Here is a 19,931-nt window from a genome sequence, read left to right as displayed (position 1 = left end):
AATGTCAAAACTATTTTTTTTTTTTGGATATATTTTAAAGTCTCCTATTACCAACTATAGGTTTATCTGGACTGGGCCTAAAGTTTGACGTGGGCTCCGAACGACGGTCCTCAGCATTAAACCCACCGACTGGCGAGTGACCAACTTTATAAATCATCCCAGAAGACATCCGGTCTTACGCAGCGTGATTACTGGCGTGACTGGGATCATTTTCCTTGTCGGATTTTACACTCTTGCCTAGAATATTCACAAATTTTAAACAATTACAAACATAAATTTACGACCATGCCCCAGCAGGATTCGAACCCGCGCCTATCGCAACAGTAGGAGGACCGTCCCATCGCCTTTACCACTGCGCCACCTAGCCGGCTGTCAGAATTATTGAATTTAACAGTTAGGTTAGATTTTTTAACAGTTGTTTTCTGTACTAGTTCGCATTTTCGCCAATAGATATCGGTGTATGTGGTGGTGATATGCTTGTTGGTAATAGAAAATTAAATATATAATTATATTTTAGAGTTTTTTATTGTTTGTGTCTCGTTTAACACTACGGCGTTTGTGCACCAGCTGCTACTACTCTCAGACTGACCAATCATCAACCCAAAATAGAAATTTGGAATATTTTCCAACTATTGTTGGTTGATACATATTAATCCGTGATGGACTTATTTTACAATTCTTTATATCATCGTTATAAACAAACATTTTGTTTCCAACCCAGTATAATCTCTATTAGTTTAATAAAAAATTAGATGGGTTTCAGATACAGATTTCTATAACTATTATTCAAGGTCCCAGTATTATTGTCAAAATAAAACTACAGACTGTTTTTATGTTTTATTATATATTTCGCGAACTGTTTTACGTATACGTAATTATAAAAATGAGTATTTCATAAATCCAAATGAATAATATCAATAAAAGTACAAATATTTATAAAATATTATAGTTTTATGCGATATAGAATAACAAAAACCTATTTATACGTGATAATATACAGAACAATCATGTAGCACACTATTATGGAATAAACTATAAAAGATATTCGATCAATAGCCACACCTAACAATAACCAAAATAACTGATCTTTATCCTCCATTTTCGGTAGCGAATTCCGACCTAGATAACCATATTCCTCTGGCATCTAAAAAACCACATTATTAGTCATCCCCATTAAACGAGGTTTTGTGTAACCCTCTTTATATACAGGATGGAATTTTGTTAAGAAGTTAAAGAATTTTGCACTTTATTCTATTTTGATTCTTCTAGGACCTTCGGTCTGAAGATGTTTTAAATAAAGTGGTTTCCTGTTTCGCATATGTAACAGATTCGATGAGGAATCAATGAAGGTATTTTTTAATGCCGTGTAAGATATATTATTGAGTAATTTTAAAGATAAATGGATGCATCTGTTTTTGTATGTTGATAAATAAATTATATTTGTTACGTTAAATGTTATTTTATTTTATTTTTTTCATTAAAAATTAAATATGTTTATTACATTCTTTATGGAACGAAATCAATGTTTCGCATTCTAGCAAAGCATTTTAAATTAGGTCTCAACAGAAAAATTAGGTTAACTTGTAAAATCAAGATAATTTATTCCATTTATAACAGGTGGGGCAAAAGTCGCGCTACTATTTTTTTAGTTTTAGCTCAGTTTCACTTTAACCATTGTGCTGTGTAGTCGTCCAAATTTTATTATGGGTAAATATACGCTACAAAAACAAGCAAATATAGTGACAATATTTATTGAAAATAATGTTTCCATTATTGCCAGAATATCCTAATCGTCCAGTGTCTCATAAAACCACCTCACTAATATGGGAATTTTCCACAGCATAGTACGACAGCAGACAGACCTCATTCTGGAAGACAATGAAAGTCTCGTAGCGCTACAAATTTGACGCTGGTGTGCGGACCAGCGTCAAAGACCAGACCAGTGTTGCGGAGTCTCCAGAAACATCAATTCGTGTTTTCCAGTTATACATTTCTGCACGCAGTTTACGTACAAAATTCAATTAGTCTAAAAATTGCTACCAAGACACCCTGATCAACAAGTTGAGTACAGTAATGCAATCCTAAGGCTGTCATTGCATCCACTAAAAACAACTGTATGGTATTTTTTTTTAATGACCAAGGTCAAGACAAACAAGAGTACCAAGTACCAAGAGCAAGGACTAGAGGACATATGGCTTCGGCAAGATGGGACCACACCACACACAGCTCGTTCAACAATTCAATTATTGAATGACATTTTTCCACGTAGACTAATTTTGCAAGGTGGCGATTTACCATGGCCAGCCAGATCTCCGGATTTAACAGCACCAGACTTTTTCTTATGGGTTTTTTTGAATCAAAAGTTTATGTGAATAAGCCCCAAACGATTCAACACCTTAAACATAATATTCATCACGAAATTTAAGAAATTTAGCCTCAGATGTTGCACGACGTCATGAAAAATGCCTTAAAAATAGCCGAAAGTTGCATAGCGAATCGCGGTCACCATTTAACCGATATAAGTTTTCAATCATAACGAAAAAAAATGTAAAGACCAAGTAAACTTTTTATGAACACCAAACTTACTTATCTTTTCTTTGAACAAAGTTAAAGGCAATCAAAATGGTAGCGGGACTTTTGCCCCACGTGGTACTATATTCTTCAAATGTACGTACAATTTTCAACAACTGACAACGTTGCAAATTAAAATGCTCGTATGCACGCGAGGATTCTCCTGAACTAGACTCTTGTAAATTAGTCGGCACCCATGTTGTCAATGAAAAACAAAGTTGGGATAAAAGTTATTTTCAATTTTCCAAATATAGCACATGTTTTTAAAGACTTATATCTCTAATAATAAAAGTAATAAATATGATCTGAAGTTGAAAAAATGGAACAAGTAATTACGTTTAATATCTGGGTATAGCAACCGAAGGTAATTGAAACTTGGAGAAGAAATGAAAGCCTGAATTGAAAAAACCATTATTGTACTTCGCTATAAATGTCAAATATACAGCAATTTACAAACCAACTCCAACTCTAACCCTTATTCAGTTGTGAGACGTGGGTATTGTCAAATGAATGAAGTAGTGAAACAAAAAGCCTGTACGTTGAAACAATGGTAGAGTACATAGAAAAGAGACAATCCATATGATGATGACACAAGACAGACTCTCTTTATCTATAAAGGCAGCATGGACGAAGAACAGAAAAGCCAGAGATATATCAGAGAAATACTTCAGAAAAGTTGAAAAAACTCCAGCTTAAGCAATAAGACTGAGCAGAGATGTGCCAAAATTATTATTATATATGAAATTATGATATATGAAACCTTTAAAATAACGAAAACTTCTATTTAATTGTATTGGCTGTTGAACAACTAGCACAAAATAATACTGTAGATTTAAATATATTCTAACATAAGCCAAACTTTTCCGACTAGACATTTTAGTCATCTCACCACTCATTAATTCAAATTCAAATAGAAAAAAAGGATATTAAATGGTCATGTAGTCTCAAAAAAGGTTAGGATTTTATTTCCACCCTGTATATTATTTGATTAAATATAAAAATATATCTTACCACAACATCAGGTAGAAACAATACTGTTTTTACGAATCTTGTTGTTAGTATATTGGAGATTACATGAGATAAGGGATAATAACGTTTCACTCTGGACACGTTTATTACCATTACTGATATCATTAGTGATATTGCTGTGGCAACCATACTCCAACTGTACATCAAAACTAGAAAAAAATTAAATGCCTTTTAGTTTAGAAGACACGAGATACTGAGAGTAATACAGAAAATAATATTTAAACAACATTAAATACAAAGCCTCATTTAAAGCTTCAAATTTCTTTAGTTTAATGCTGAGATAAACATCATTTGCACTAACACCTAAAGCTGCACCCCCTTAAAATTCAATTGGTCAAGAAGTAAGGCCCCAAGATGACTTGATTTCGTTAACTAAACAACTGAGAACTTAAAAACCTTCACCAATATATCATCAATGAGCACATTTAAGTGCATTTAATTTAAAATAATCAGTTTCTGGCATTGTTTAGTAACATATTACTTTTGCAGGGCGTGAAAAATGAGCCAAACTTCAAGATTAAGTGATGGTAACTCATTCGAAAAATTATCATTAAAAATTATCATAAAAATAAGGAGGAACCGGCAGTGATTACATATTTTAATTTGACACAAAGTCATAATTTTTTCTCTTTCTATATTCTAATAATAAGAAAAAGCCGTAAATAAAAATTCTACTATAAAACTCTGTCAACATCAGTTTTTTTGTCAATTACTTTATACATTGATCATAAAATTAACTTTTTTTAAGGTCCGTTGAAGATTTCAGTATTAAGAAATGAAATAATCATATTTTTAGTGACATAGTTAATTTGAATATTAATATTGTAGAATAGTCCACATAGTAACTTAAAAGATGGCGCCACGCATACAGACGCAATAAATTCAAGATATCTACTTAAAATTCGCCTATTTACTGTTTGCGTTTTATTCTGTTTCTAATTCGGTTCATTTGATTGATAATTTTACGACCACTTAATTAATTTTCCAACAAAATTTGCTAATTCTGCTATAATGGTCAGTCTATTACATACATATTATCCCTAATATTAGGGATATATCGTTAATTATACGTTATATGATATTAAAGAAATAGCGTTATAAAATTAAGAAACTGATGTAACTTACTCATCAAAGGCACTATATCGGATCTAATGGGCGCCAGATTCCCCAACGTTATAACCATTAAGGTCTCGATGACCAACTGTACGCATCCCATGGATATTTTAACAAGTCCCTTGAAACTCACCCAAAATGAAAGAAGCAAGAAACAAGAGGTAACTAAAAACAAAATATTATATATTTTACTCGAGCATTTTCAAAATATACCTAGAAGAGGAGAGAAGAATATATCACTGTGGATTACTGTGGAACTCGTTATATTAAAATTGATTGGCAGCGAAGACTCAAAATTATCAATGCTTTCCATGATTGTAACAATCCACTGTGACGATCCCAATATCTGAAACAATAAATGTTGGTTTTAAATTAAAATTAATTTAGTTACAAAAAAATAGTATTTAATCAAAACATTTAATGTTTTGCATGCCACCATTAGTAAATTCATTTTAGAACCAGACAATATGTTCCTTCTCATTTTATTTTAGTTAAAAAGAGACACAATGCTGTCTGATTAGTTCGAATACATAAACGAATGAGCCTGTCAAAGTCGTCCAGTTGTCAGACGTATGCAAAATTCTTGAAAGCAATAGTAAGCAATATAAGGGGTTAGAACTCTAACCTATAAACTATTGTGGCTGTATAATTAACTGAAGTTTTTAGATCTACTATAATGTTAAAATAAATTATATTTTAGTTCAATTACGTTATTTAGATTAGAATTTTGTTGTATGTCAAAGCCAAACTGGACTAAAATTCAGAGTTGATGCGGCAACATTGCGACGTTTTGATGTCCCAAATTTAAATGACGTATGTACAAAATAACTTTGAACAGACTATACATTGATTATTGCAAAATATATAGTATATTGATTAAACAATAATTTTGCGCAGTTAGATAAACATCAAAAATAAATGAATAGAAAGTAGTGTAAAATAAAATAAACAATAATACTGTAAAAATAAAATTTAGTGGAATATTAATGACAATACAAATTAGCGATATCATGGTGATATCTAGACCTATCCCCCTCTCTAACTTTCTTTATTTGTCCCTCTCTTTCTTCACTTCACATTCGTTATTTCTTTCTCTCTCTCTAAATGTGAGAATATGAATTAATAGAAAAATATCAAAATTATATTTTGTGAAATAGAAGAATATGAATGATATGTGTTCCAATAATAATATATGAATTCTAATGATAAATTACTGAGCTATAAAGCATATAGTGTGGGGCAAAAGCACCGCTACCATTTTGATTACGAGCCATCTTGTTTATGTGACGTTTAGCACATTTTCGCTTTAACCGTTATGTTGTGTGGACGTCCAATTTTATTGTGGATAAATATACGCCACAAGAACGAGCAGAAATAGTGATAATATTTATTGAAATTAATCGTTCCATTATTGCCACTCAGCAGAAATTGCGTCAAATGGTAACGGGACTTTTGCCACACGTTGTATTAAGTCATTTTTGTAATCTTATCATTTCTTCACTTTAGAAAAGCATTTAGTGAAATAAAAATACAAAATACATATTGATGGAAATATATTCCATGATTTTCTACAACCCTTTGGTCCAATCATTGATCCAATTTTGCACTTCTTCAGCATTTTAAAACCGTGCGCCAGCCAAACCATACTCTGTCTGGTCGTATGGTTTCGTTCGCTTCACTCTTCTGATTTCCTTCGTGTTGTCCAGTAGCTGTATTACTTCCATGTTTCTGTGATTTAGCAATCTTATTTCATGTTTTAAGGCTAAATCTTGGATTACTTTTTATATACATTTGATTTCGAGATCCTCGTGCAGCTCTGCGTTGGTTACGTAGCGATAAGCATTAGTAGTTAATCGTAAAAATGTGTTTTGGCTGCGTTGGATTACCAGTTGTTTTGATGTTTTGGTACAAGCCACAAGCTTTGTGGTTAACTTATAAACCAATCTCTTTGATTTTAGATCTAGTTGAGAGTATCTGCCGACCAACCAGTACATTTGCTTCACTTTGGGTCTAATCTGTTTTCCTTTTTCTCTTCACATGATGTTTCCAATTTAACCTACCATCATTCGGGCATCCGTCAAACGATATAATTAGTTTTTTTGTCATTTTACCGCAACACAAAATTAACATGGACAGATTTGGAGCTATTAAGCTGTATTTGTCAGTCTCTAGCCTATTTATAGACCTTGACTGACTACAGAGATCTATATTTTGCCATGATAACTGTATCGTCAGCAAATATTCGAAATATTGTTTCTTTTGTTGTTGGGATATCAGTAACAGGTGAATTGAAAAGTTTCCGGCGTGGCACATAGATGGCACCATTAGAATTAAATCCGTATGCTTTTTAGTTAGCCCTAACCCTTAGAAGATGCGTGAATAAATTTGACAGCTGTCGGATCATTAGTTTGTGAATTATAGCATTATGAGTAAAGCGACTTTTGTTATTGTGAAAAAAATTGATAAAAAATAATTTCGCGTGTTGATAAAATATTGCCTCTTGAAGGGCGAAAATACAGTTGAAGCAAAAACTTGGCTTGATGCCGCGTTTCCGGACACTGCCCCAGGGAAATCAACCATCAAGGATTGGTATGCTAAGTTTAGACATGGTGAAATGAACACCGAAGAGAGTGAACGCAATGGATGCCGAAAAGAAGTCGTCACGAACCTATATAAAAATAACTAGCCATTGAGATTTTGCAGCAGCATCAGTTGTTTCGTCCGCAATGATCGCCAAAAATGAATAATTATTAATTTCCACAATTAGTTGTTAATTACAGGCTTCAGGCCTACACTATAATAGATCGTCCGATATTTCTTTGGAGGTGCTTTTAAATACTGAAGCATTATTTAGACCAATGGAGCAACTTTGAACTGCTCAGTATAACATTGACTATGAGTACTCTTACCCAATAGAAGAACTCACCGAATACTATATCAAATACCGTTGTACATAATATAACATTTATGTGGACCGATATGGGGAAAGAAACGATATTATGATTAAATATTTATTTAAAATAAAAACCTAACTTACCTTCATAGAGCTTTCTTTTGCGTTCAGCTTCAGTAAAGTAGCGAACGAGTTTTCCACACTAGATAACAATATCGAACACTCATAGTTTCCTTGAGGCCATTTCCTCAAATCCATAGCGTCGCAGAACACGTCGACCTCAAAATGAGTGTTCCACGTCACCTCTCCTCGGTTATTCACGATCATCATCGAATCGTCAAAAATACTAGCCGAATTAGCAGTGGCACTGAAATGAAAACCGGTTCTTCAACCCGCTCATGTTCAGTATAACAAAAAAAAATGGAAATAAACGTATATTACCTTAAGCAATACAATTCTGGACGCCATATTTCTCTCCTAAATATATGCAAATTTTTAATATCGCCGTACTGTTGAGGTGACCATTTTAGTTTCGCATCATTCCAAGTCTAAAAATAATAAGTGTCTTTAAAAACATAGAAGCTTCACTACATAGTATAAAACAAAGTCGCCTTTTCTGTCCGTATATCCCTATGTGCGCTTAAATCTTTAAAACTACGCAACGGATTTTGATGCGGTAGTTTTTTCAATAGATAGAGTGATTCAAGAGGAAGGTTTATATGTATCATACATGCATAATATACTAAGGCAACATTGCTAATTTTAGAGGTTTCTAACGTGATGTCGTAAATTAACCTATTTTTTTAGGCTTATTTAGCAATTAGCAAAAACGCTGCCTAACCCTACGAGTTAGATCAAATTAATGTACTACAGTATTGTACACCATAAAAAGGTCTGCAAAAAAGTCCGCGATGGTATATGTTTATCTTTTAGGGATAACCCACATTAACCATTTTTATTGTTTACTTTTTACGTGAGAAAATGGCTTATTTACGAAGCTATTTTAAGCAATACGGCATTAATCCTTATCGAATTAAGTACCTTAAATACAGTGTGCAATTAATATAGATCAATATGGTTCCTTACAGCATGTAAATTAAACAAATATTTTCGGAGATATTACAAATTTAAAATTTGCGTTTAAAAATGTGTAATGTAATAAAAATTGTATGAATTTAGATATTCCAAAGATAGCAGGAAATCTTCATAGTAAGTATAGGGGAAGAGGAATTGTTTTACCCTAAATTTAATGCGTGCAGGCCAAGGGCAGTAATGAATGAACCAAAAATACTGGATCGATTTTAATCATGTTTTCATTGAGTGACATAGGCATATATATTTTATGCCCGTGCAAAGTCGGAGCGGGCCGCTATGTTTTTATATACAACGTTCATATTTTTTCTGTAGTGTATTTAATTTAGTATCAGCATTGCACCCGTGCGAAGCCGGGGCGGGTAGTGCCAACAATCAGTCGCAGCTACTGATCATAAAGTTGACGATAAGTTGGCGATAAGTTTGATAAATTCAAGTACGCAAAATCTTGACCCTAGATCAAACTACACCCTTCCTCCATACACACCATCCTCATAGAGAATTATCAAGTACGCTTCTGTAGCTTGGCCACTATAATTTTTAGCATTTGAGAATTTGTGCTTGTTTAATTAAAATGCCGCTAAACTACTTGGAACCCATTTATTGACAATACATTCTAAAATTCTCTAAATATCTGCGATTTAATCGAAATACGAAGGTTGCTAATTATTCATAAAATATACATACATAGAATGAGAGCCTAAATAAACGTACTTGTAACCTCACCAACCCCTAGTAATATCCTCTCGCACCTGGTGTGCGGAGGAATATAATAAAAGCAAGAACAACCGACAGTTGTATTATCTTAACCCATTTCCATTAAGTAATAAATAAAATGTAAGCATCTTCATTTCATCTAAACGTTGTTGTTGGTATCCAAGGACCTTGATACATGAAAATTTTTTCCCAGCGAGCATTCTGTTGAGATCTGAGAACAAGAAATATCGCTGGGACCCAGATCTGGCGAATACCGTGGATGAGGAAGCAATTTGAAGCCCAATTCATGGACTTTTGACATCGTTTTCATTGACTTGTGACACGGTGAATTACCTTGGTGAAGCAGCACTTTCTTTTTCTTCAGATGTGGCTGTTTTTCGGCAATTTCGTCCTTCGAACGGTCCAATAACGCTATGTAATAGTCGCTGTTGATGGTACATCCTTTTTTAAGGTAGTCAATGAAAATTATTCCATACGGATCCCAAAATACAGATGCCATAACTTTGCCAGCCGACTGTTGCGTTTTCCAACGCTTTGGAGCGAGTTCATTGTGTGCAGTCCACTCAGATGACTGTCGATTGGACTTTGGAGTGAAATGACAGAGCCATGTTTCATCCATTGTCACGTGTCGACGCAAAAACTCGGGTTTATTACGCTTGATCATCTTCAAACACTGCTCCGAATCATCAACTCGTCGTTGTTTTTGGTCAAAAGTGAGCTCGCGCTTCACTCAAAATGCTATAATTCACAAACTAATGATCCGACAGCTGTCAAATTTATACATGCATCGTTTGAGTAACCCTCAACTAAAAAACTAAAAAACTAAAACTAACTAAAAAACGTATGGATTTAATTATAGTAGCGCCATCTATGTGTCAGGCCGGGGACTTTTCAATTCACCTGTTAAATATTAATCGGCTTAGCGAATATTTTGTCTGCCTTTTGTGTATTTCCCATATTAAAATAAAACTAAAGTACTTAAGCTAAAGTTAAAAATGCACTTATACACTAAACAGTTCATGTGGTTTGTTTTCCAGTAGCGGTGTTGCTTCCACGTTGCTGTGATTTCGCAACCTTATTTCATATTATAAGATAGTATTTAAAAAAAAATCGGCGCTGAAATAAACATAATAAATATCCTACCCACCAATGTAAATAATAACACAACAATAATAAAGAAATTAGTGGTTATAATGTATATTATATTAAAGGGGTTTAATGTTAAACACGCATAACTGGTAATAATTATTCACAGCAATTAATATTACAGATTTTAATTATCATATAGGGCGCAAAAGTTTGAGACGAACCAAACCACACGAACTTCTATAGTATATATAAGTGTTACTCTTAATTTTAGCAAAAGTAGTCTAATTTTATTTTACTTGATAAATACATACTGACTTATTCACCTCACACTCATATTTGTTTATCGATGCAAGTACAACAGAACAATAGTAGTAAATTAATTTGTAAATTAAGTTTGTACTAAGCATATCAAGTAAAAAATGTTTTCTTTTTCAACGTTAATCACCTTCAATTCGGTAAACTCAATCGAATATTAAAAAAAAACGAAAACATAACATTATATTCTTTTAATATCATTTCGCTTTCTATGGGTTTTCACTCGTCTAACTGGAAAGTCGGAAAATGTTTCCCTATTTCGTTGTATCATGGGCTTTTCCACGATGACGCTCAGGGAACAACATAAAAAAATTATAAAAGAACAATTGAGGAGTCTGCCGGCTTGGTGGAGCAGTGGTAAAGGCGATAGGACGGACCTCCTACTGTTACGATAGTCGCGTAATTATGTTTAAATTAAGTAAATTTATGTTTGTGATTGTTTAAAATTTGTGATTTTCCTAGGCAAGACTGGAAAAAGAAATGCGACAAGGAAAATGATCCCAGTCACGCCAGTAACCAGGCTGGGTAAGACCGGATGTCTTTTGGGATGATTTCTAAAGTTGATCACTCGCCAGTCGTCAGGTTTAATGCTGAGGACCGTGGTTTGGACCGTGGCTGGCCCACGTTAAACTGTAAGTCCAGTCCAGATAAACCCATAGTTGGTAAAAGGAGACTTTAAAATATATTTTTAAAAAATTGAGAAGTCCGCCGTGTATTGAAATTGAAAAGTGAGAAATTGTACAAAATATGATAAAGAATAATCCAAAATATATTTAAAATCACATTGGAGAAAAAGTAGTTTTGCTTTTTTTAATAGATGGCTTTAAAATGACATGTTTCTATTAATAGTATTCATGGTGATGAGTGTTTAGATCAGCCCCAGTGTGAAATTTGAATTTCCGATGGATTGTGATGATTATGAATCGATGCTAACACGCCATTATTTAAAAAAAAATGATTACCGGAGACCAAAAGTAATTAGCGTAGGATAAGTATGTATGAACAAGCTCGTGGTTGACGCTTCACAAAAGGTGCAAAATCATCATTCACACCAAAGAAGGTGATGACACGTGTTAGGTAGAAGTAGAAAGAAATTGTTCGTTATGAGCTGGTCAAGCCATTAATTTTGTCTCGAACCTGGCTAAATAGTTAACTCAACTCTCTACTGTCAACAACTAAAGCGATTCATAACACAATAACACTAAACATGTCGTCAGTGACTGGTTAAAAATTGACATAGATTGTCTCGTACGATTTGATACATCCACCCTATAGTCCAGGCCTTGCCCTGTCCAACTACCACTTTTTTCAATCTCTGTTAAACTTTCTTGGTGGTGTAGAAAAGGCTGGTTTCAACACGCAGACTACAGTGACGGAATTTTATGGGTTTTACCACAAAAGTGTCAAAATATTATGGATGGCAAAATGGCACGTTGAAAAACGCAACACCAGGGATAAACTACTCAAGACAAATTTGAGTGTTCGTAGCAAGAAATTAAATAGAAAAACAAGCTAAATAAACTGGGTACGTACTCTCTGAACTTCCTAAATAACTTAACAGACGATCAAAAGGCTGGTTGTTCTCTTTGGGTTAATAAGTTAATAACTTAGATCGATCAAAAATATCAAAACTCGCTAATCTGCTGAAGGCTTACCGAATAATTTCCAACCGCACTAGTCCAAATATAAATTGTATATTGTATTGTATAAACCCAATAACTAATAATGAATTAAAAATGAATTTCGCGTGTTGATAAAATATTGCTTTTTGAAGGAAAAAATACAGTTGAAGCAAAAACTTGGCTTGACTCCGAATTTCCGGACACTACCCCAGGAAAATCAACCATCAAGGATTAGTATGCTAAGTTTAGACGTGGTGAAATGAGCACCGAAAACGGTGAACGCCCAAAAGAGGTTGTTACCGACGAAAATATTTAAAAAATCAACAAATTGATTTTGAATGACCGTAAATTAAAATTGAATGAAATAGCAGACACTCTAAAGATATCAGCTGAACTTGTACATCATATTATTCACGAAATTAGGGTATAAGAAAGCTCTGTGCAAAGTGGGTGCCGCGCGACTTCACTTTTGACTAAAAACAGTGGGCTGTCAAAGTTATAGCGTCTGTATTTTGGGATGCGAATGGAAAAAGGAAGGACCATCAACAGCGACTATTACATAGCGTTGAAAAGAAAAAGAAAGTGCCGCTGCACCAAGACAATGCACAGTGTCACAAGTCAGTGAAAACGAAGGCAAAAATCCATGAATTGGGCTTTGAATTACTACCTCATCCACCGTATTCTCCAAATCTGGCTCTCAGCGATTATTTCCTTTTATCAGATCTCAAAAGAATGCTCGCTGGGAAGAAATTTTCGTCGAATGAAAAGGTAATCGCCTAAACTGAGGCCTATTTTGAAGCAAAGGACAAATCGTACTTCAAAAATGGTATCGAAAAGTTGAAGGGTCTCTATAACTAGTGTATCACTCTTCAAGGGGATTATGTTGAATAAAAAAACTAATTTTGCCAAAAAAATGTGTTTTACTATGGTAGGCCGGGGACTTTTCAATTAACCTATTAATAGACGTGCCATTTGCTTTTTGAGTCAAAAAACCACGAACAAAAAAACAAAACTACTTTTCCCCAATAAATCACAGTCTAATTAAAAAATAATACAAGTTATACTTACAAACTTAAAGGTACCTCTAACATTTAAAACAAAGTTCCTTTCATCCTAAAACGAATGAATATAAGAAAACTTACTATAAACGATAACAAAACTATACTCTATCCAATAAAACAGCCAATGTACGTCAAAATTTAAGACGTCGTCACTTCGCAATGTTGCCACGTTAACTTTGGTTTACGACGTTTGCCGGTTTCTAACCTCTGATTGTTAACACTAATGCAATAATTTTGTAGACATTTCGAATTATATAGGCTGATTCGGTTACATGATCCGACGCATCGGAGGGCATTCTGCCTCTTTTTAACTAGGGTAAAACTAGAAGGAAAAATCCGATCCGAGTGAATAATTAATTTTACATTTTTACAAACTGCATCTGGCAATATATTCGACGTCGCCTATGACGTACATCGACTGTTTTATTGGATGGACTATACGTACCATTTTTAAACTATCTAATTTCAATGTTACCAACACTTTAATTTCATCGTCGGGTTTCTCGACGGGACGTACCATCGGATCGTACTGAGATAACAGGTTTCTTCTCAGTTTCTCCAACGTCGTTAGTCTTTTCTCAATTTCCTGTTTGAACAAAAAACATTATAAATAAAATATTATATTCTGGTGTTGATTTTGAATACTTCTTCGTTGCCTGATCGGTCGCAGTCGAAGTACCACTTTGCCTCTATGGCGGTCCACGTACTAAAACTGATGAAATTTATGGACAACGGCTTGGGATCTAGCCACGATATGAAAGAAGTGCTGTTCCCTTCTCTTCCGATTTCCAATAAACCTTGAGTACCAACTAGAACAAAAAAACAGTATTAATATATCGTTATAATTACGAGCGCGGTGTGGTACTTTTCGTAAAATGAATCCAAAAGAACCGCGGATCTAAAGCCGACAATAATCCCTTGATATTAACCGATGCCTTCACATCAGATTTTTGCATCCTTCTGATGTCTGAGAAGGTATTTCCTCCGGCTCCGATGACGATTTCGTATGCTGGATCTTGTTTTGTAACATTTTCTGTAACACAAAAAACACTTGGTACTTCTTGTCTTCTGATAAGTGCTCGCATGTGTCCTGATCAGTTTTTCGCATTAAAGAGGCTTTCATTGAGAAGAACAAACAAATTACGTTTCTTCATTTTCAACTTTTAGTTATCATTTTGACAATATAGCGATATCGTATCAAAAGAACGAGGTTACTAGCAGTTTTTCAGCGTTTCGCAACGGTATAGTCTTCTTTGACAAGACTTAACAAGTGATAATCAGAAGGCACAATGTCTGGTGAGTCCGCTGAACGTGGCAAAACATCTCCATTCGGGTAGCAACAGCGCATCTTTTATTTTGCATCTGCCACTCACTGTTACTGTTCTATTTCCAATAATGCGTCTTTCCATCTAATACGTCTTTCAGAGAAATACGTCTTTCTTACAACAGAATCCAACAACAGTAGAAGTAACGAATGTCAAAAATTCTGTTCTTTTATGTAGAAAATTGTCAAAAACGCCAGATTCGCCATATAGATTAGGTTGTTTATATTGACAGTTCACATTTTGACCAATAGATATTGCCGATCAAAATACATGCAAGCACCCATTACATATTCTTTTAGCTGTCTAAAATCTGACGAAAGTATGATTCTGTATAAAAATATAATAACTATATTTGTCAATTAACTGACAGATGTGTTCGTCTCTCTGTGTTCTCTCTCTCTCTCTCTCTCTTTCTATCTATCTCTCATACGCATAGAATTTTTCCACTTTCCACACGTTCTAAAAAATATATTAAAGCAAATTTAATTCACAAAAATATAATATACCCAACTGTTTTAACAATGCATTATGTCTATATTATACATTATATATAACAAAACATAATTTTGATACCGAGTTGGTGGTTATAAAAGAGATACAATATCAGAAAAATCCCAATTTTTCATTTTTATTTCGTACAAATTTTAATTTCATAAGCTATACGCTCGCGCTTAGGCTGAACTATTTAAGCCTTATATATCAGAAAACATATAAACTCTACTAACTCTGAATAATTGTTGATGTATTTTAATTTAAAGAAAACCCTAATATTCAACAAACTCGTTGACGTTTCCGTCAAAACTCTCATTATCATACAACAAAGTTAGACATGCTGTAATTTAATGTTTTGTTGGAAAAATAAACAATCAAGTCATAGTCGCGTCATAGGTTAAGTGTATCAGCCCCCAAGAAAAAAAAACAATCTTACGATATACACTAAAAAATAACGATATATCGATAAGCATAAAATATCGATACCAAACCACGGAAAATTCACTTGATGTCCGGGGGCCTAAAACTTCGATACTTCCCTTCAATAAATAGATATTTAATATCGATATTTTACCTGGCAACTAAAAGTTCGATATTCTCATTAACAACTATCAATACTTCTTTGAAAAAACTATCGAAAAATATTGGGCTACTAATACCGATATTGTTCGACATACCTATTATAAACGACGTCGAATACATTGCCAGTTCTAATTTGTAACATGTAAATATAATAGATAAAAAGATATAGAGTGCTGTCTGATTCTTCGAAACATGTAACCGAATCAGGCTCTAAAATTCGATTTAGGTTGGTAGTATGTCTGCAAAGTGAAAATATTAGTTTTTTGTTATGTCAAAGTCAAAATAAAAAGTCAAAAATTGATGCAGCCATATAGCGACGCGCTGACGTCATAAATTCTGATGACGAGCGTTGGTTGTTTTATTGCACGGGTTATATATGCTCCCTGAAATATTTAAAAGATATTGTTTAAATCGCTATGACTGATATCGATTTTTATAGATTATCTCGATTATCGATATATACAGATTATGGCCAGCAGTAAAATGTCTAGTTATAACACTTCAAATCATATCTGGAAGATCAGGTTAATAAACTATAAGAGTAATACATCTAAGTAGACCATATTTATGACTAAGTAAGTAGGAATTAATATTTTTAAATATTGCATGATTTAAAATAAAACTTGCAACAAAATATCAGTGTACAAGAATTAGTATACTATGATTTTAATGCAACATGGGATAAATAATACCAACCTGTCTGTGTTAATAAAATATGCGCGTCACTAGAAGCTAAAACGGCAAAATGAAAATCAAATATTAGAGAGCCATTTTTTACGTCATTTTTAAAGGATATTGGATGAAATTCCTTATATTTAGAACCAGTCCTTGAGTACGATATAGAGGTGCACTTTGTTAAATCTAAAAAATAACCATTTGAAGTTAAATATAAAAATACGTTATTATATATTTAAATATGAAAAAAAGTTGCTATGAAATGTAATCCATTTTTACCTGTTGAATTGGATTTGTAAAACACCCCGTCACTTAATGTCACTATCGCAAATATGAGACATAAAAGGCGAATCATTGCAAATTAATGTTTAATGAAATATATTCTTATGCTAAATGAACTTGATACGTATCTTTATATATGTATTTATCTAATTCCGTTTCCTGTCAGAAAAGTTTCTGTTATCACTGATTGTAAATGCGTTATTATACTTTGTATTTAATAATTTAAAATGCAAAAGCTTGTATTAAAGAAAAACGTAATGTAAGTAAATTTAAAATGTCAATAATAAGATATTATAGTAGTAGCCAAGGAGCACTAAAACTAAAACACTAAATATTTACACACACGATCAAATTATCCAATGTCTGATCTGTTATATATTTAGGAATTATATATAAAAGTAGTTTTAATATTAATTTTAATTTATTGGCATTACATATAATAAGCTGTAAAGAGCAACATAAATGATAAATATTTGTACATATACAAATAAAATAACGTGTCACCTGACACGAAAGGAAACAATAGCGTTATTCGTAAAAGAACGAAGGAACGAAACGTGGCAACCTTGATGATGTCAATTCGCCAGAGCAGTAGGTTAAGTTTTTGGCGGTAAAATGGTTTGTGGCATTAATTTTAATCTGTGTGTGATATAAAGTTTTTTCAAGTGAGGAAGCATTTATATTTGTTCCATAATAATAAGAATAGCGTGAGATGTGATGTCTAGTCTACGTTGTAGTTTCGTTCTGAAATAAGGTTATGTTATGACAGAAAGGATATAAAGGAAAAAAGAATACATCGGAAAAAAATAAGCCCGCGAATTTTTATAAATAAATCCCGAAGTAGGTCTATAAATAGTGTTGAAATAGTGTATTTTCGCGCCATTTCTGTCGGAAAAACATCCAGAATGGCGAAAATAACAGGTGCAATCTCCCGCCTTTTGTAGGCGTAGACAGGAGGGCGTTTCAGTGCAATTCTTTCAGTCTTCAATCTTTCTCTAGGAAAAAGCGATACATCAACTTACAAACCATGGTACTTTCAAGCACGACAGAGGATAAACTCTATAAGATCCACCTAGATTTATGTGGTAAATTAAATCTAGATAGCAATATAATTACAGCATCATGGGAGACATTTCAAAGTATCCACAAAAACTTTGGATTGGAGGTAAGTTTTTGATACTTTTGTAACAAATAAATATGATTTTGTTGTTGGTAAAGCTCCTGTGAAACTAGAACTGATTCTTGTTTTCATACAGATGTAATTTTAGCGGTAGTCTATACTGCATAACACATATTTTTTTTTATTTTAAAGGGTGAAAAGCTCAATTGGATTGGATGTTCTATTTATGCTGCTTCCCGAAATGTAGAAACATCTACAGTTGATACTAGTAGTGTAGTTCGTGGAGTGGGTCTCAACCTAACAACTCTTTTAAGGCATAGCAATTTAAGGTAAAAGAAAAATTAATAAACTATTATATATCTCAATAATACTAATTTTAGTTTTTCACAATTTTTTGACAACATAACAACATGGGCAAAAATGGCACAGTTACCGGATGAATTTACTGAAAAAGTTATTAATTTAAGAACAAAATTTAGTATTACTTATAACGTATTTAAAACGTTTAGTTCAAGAATGTTTACAGAGATATTTGTATCACCTGCACCCAATAATACTGATATGGAAGCTAATAAGCACCGAAACCGTAAAAACAGGTATGTAAACACTTCTGATACACTACAACATCAAATAACTTGATGACTTACTTTTAGGTCAATACCTTGTACCCCACATAAGATTTTTGAATTTATATGGAATTTATTCATTGTGCTAAAAACACAAGAACCATCTTGTAGCATAGAGTTGATAAAATCATATCACCTACTTTATTGCTGTATAGATTTAGCTTTTCAAAACGTTATTGCGGCAAATAGAAAAGAATTATTAAACACAGCATATGCTGAAGAATATTTGCCATACAATTCCAACAGTGATTTAAGGGTACCATGCTTAGTTGAGCATTTTTGTAAAAACGATACTATGATCAAAGAAGCTTTGCACATGAAAGTATATGTATTTGGACCACTTATTAGCAAATTTGTTGAAGATAATTCCATAATTGCTGACAAAAATCATCTTGGTATATTAAGTTATGAAAATTTCGACCAGAACTTTAGAAATGTCACTAATGTTTACGATACGTATGTTTTAAGCCATGGAGAAATTGATGAAAAAATATTTTTAGGTATGAAAAATAGATAAACATGAAGTGCGAGATAATTTATTGTTTTATTTTCTTTAGCTGAACACAAAAGGGTACTGTTAGAGAAAGGAAGTTTTTTTTTTTTTTTTTTTTTTTTTTTATTACTCTTCGTGAGTCCACAATCTGCCCTATTGGCAATAAGTATTTCTTCTGTTTATATTATATATACATGGCATGTAGAAAATCACTTCATTAAGCAATCTTCTGTATAAAATATTATCTTAATTAATTAGTCTTATTCTAATGCTTATTCTAAACTCTACATATGTCCAGTAATCAGATCAGGTGGTGTTAAAAGTTTTAGTCTACGCACTTCACTATCACGTCGCATATTTAGCTGATTAGCGAGTACATTGGGATGCACTGACACTCTTTCGAAGTACTTCACACAAACACGTTGAATTACACTCGTTATAGGTTCTAGAGGAATATCGCGTTGTATCACTTTATTTGAAATATAGTACGGAGCATCAACAATGGCACGCAACACCTTATTTTGGAACCGTTGAATGATGGATATATTAGATTTGCTAGCGGTACCCCATAGTTGAATTCCATATGTCCAAATGGGCTTGAGTATAGACTCATACAGCAATACCTTGTTATCTAATGATAACTTGGATTTGCGCCCAATGAGCCAATACATTTGATATAATTTTAGTCCCAGTTGTTTCCGTTTAGAGAGTATGTGCTTCTTCCAGGTTAGGCGTCGATCTAAATGCATACCAAGATATTTAACATGCTCTGCTTGGGGGAGTTGACGATGATTGATATTTACTGGTGGACATGTTCTTCTACGCAGGGTAAAC

The 19,931-nt window shown here is 33.3% G+C and overlaps 2 protein-coding genes across 6 annotated transcripts in view; one reads left to right on the top strand and one right to left on the bottom strand.

Annotated features, from left to right (window-relative positions):
• Positions 1-825: 825 nt before the first annotated feature.
• LOC143201123 (neuronal acetylcholine receptor subunit beta-3) lies at positions 826-17,070 on the bottom strand. Of its 2 annotated transcripts, XM_076411976.1 has the most exons (12): positions 16,856-17,070; positions 16,598-16,762; positions 14,368-14,535; positions 14,148-14,311; positions 13,948-14,088; positions 13,510-13,554; positions 8,048-8,154; positions 7,751-7,973; positions 4,927-5,059; positions 4,726-4,878; positions 3,583-3,749; positions 826-1,144 (listed from the first exon to the last, which is right to left on the bottom strand). In XM_076411976.1, the coding sequence occupies exons 1-12, from the start codon at positions 16,929-16,931 to the stop codon at positions 977-979; spliced, it is 1,710 nt and encodes a 569-aa protein (XP_076268091.1). In that variant the 5' UTR covers positions 16,932-17,070; the 3' UTR covers positions 826-976. The 2 variants fall into 2 exon arrangements, with proteins under 2 accessions (XP_076268091.1, XP_076268092.1); XM_076411977.1 differs by lacking the exon at positions 16,598-16,762 and having other exon boundaries at positions 16,856-16,953.
• Positions 17,044-19,931, top strand: part of LOC143201121 (retinoblastoma-like protein 1) — a 16,282-nt gene continuing 13,394 nt past the window's right edge. For 2 of the 4 annotated variants that reach the window (XM_076411975.1, XM_076411973.1), the window contains exons 1-6: positions 17,401-17,468; positions 17,525-18,023; positions 18,171-18,307; positions 18,359-18,574; positions 18,632-19,104; positions 19,162-19,194. In XM_076411975.1, the coding sequence (XP_076268090.1) occupies positions 17,886-18,023; positions 18,171-18,307; positions 18,359-18,574; positions 18,632-19,104; positions 19,162-19,194 (997 nt within the window). In that variant the 5' untranslated portion in view covers positions 17,401-17,468; positions 17,525-17,885. Of the gene's footprint in view, positions 18,024-18,170; positions 18,308-18,358; positions 18,575-18,631; positions 19,105-19,161; positions 19,195-19,931 lie in introns of all 4 variants that reach the window. The other 2 variants (XM_076411974.1, XM_076411972.1) reach the window with 1 other exon arrangement.

This window comes from Rhynchophorus ferrugineus, unplaced genomic scaffold (assembly GCF_030347505.1).
Source record: "Rhynchophorus ferrugineus isolate W39M unplaced genomic scaffold, kcgeb_rfMv2 rfM8, whole genome shotgun sequence".
Taxonomy (NCBI): Eukaryota; Metazoa; Arthropoda; class Insecta; order Coleoptera; family Curculionidae; genus Rhynchophorus; species Rhynchophorus ferrugineus.
The sequence above is the reverse complement of the archived record's forward strand: the minus strand, read 5'-3'. Positions and strand labels throughout refer to the sequence as shown.

Excerpts from the sequence above, each read along its gene's own strand:
- LOC143201123 (XM_076411976.1), bottom strand. The coding sequence starts at position 16,931 with ATGATTCGCCTTTTATGTCTCATATTTGCGATAGTGACATTAAGTGAC. Across the intron at positions 14,312-14,367 it reads TTGGATTCATTTTACGAAAA|TTGGTACTCAAGGTTTATTG; the intron begins GTACCACACCGC and ends TTTTTGTTCTAG. Across the intron at positions 13,555-13,947 it reads AATTAGATAGTTTAAAAATG|GATGAAAGGAACTTTGTTTT; the intron begins GTACGTATAGTC and ends CATTCGTTTTAG.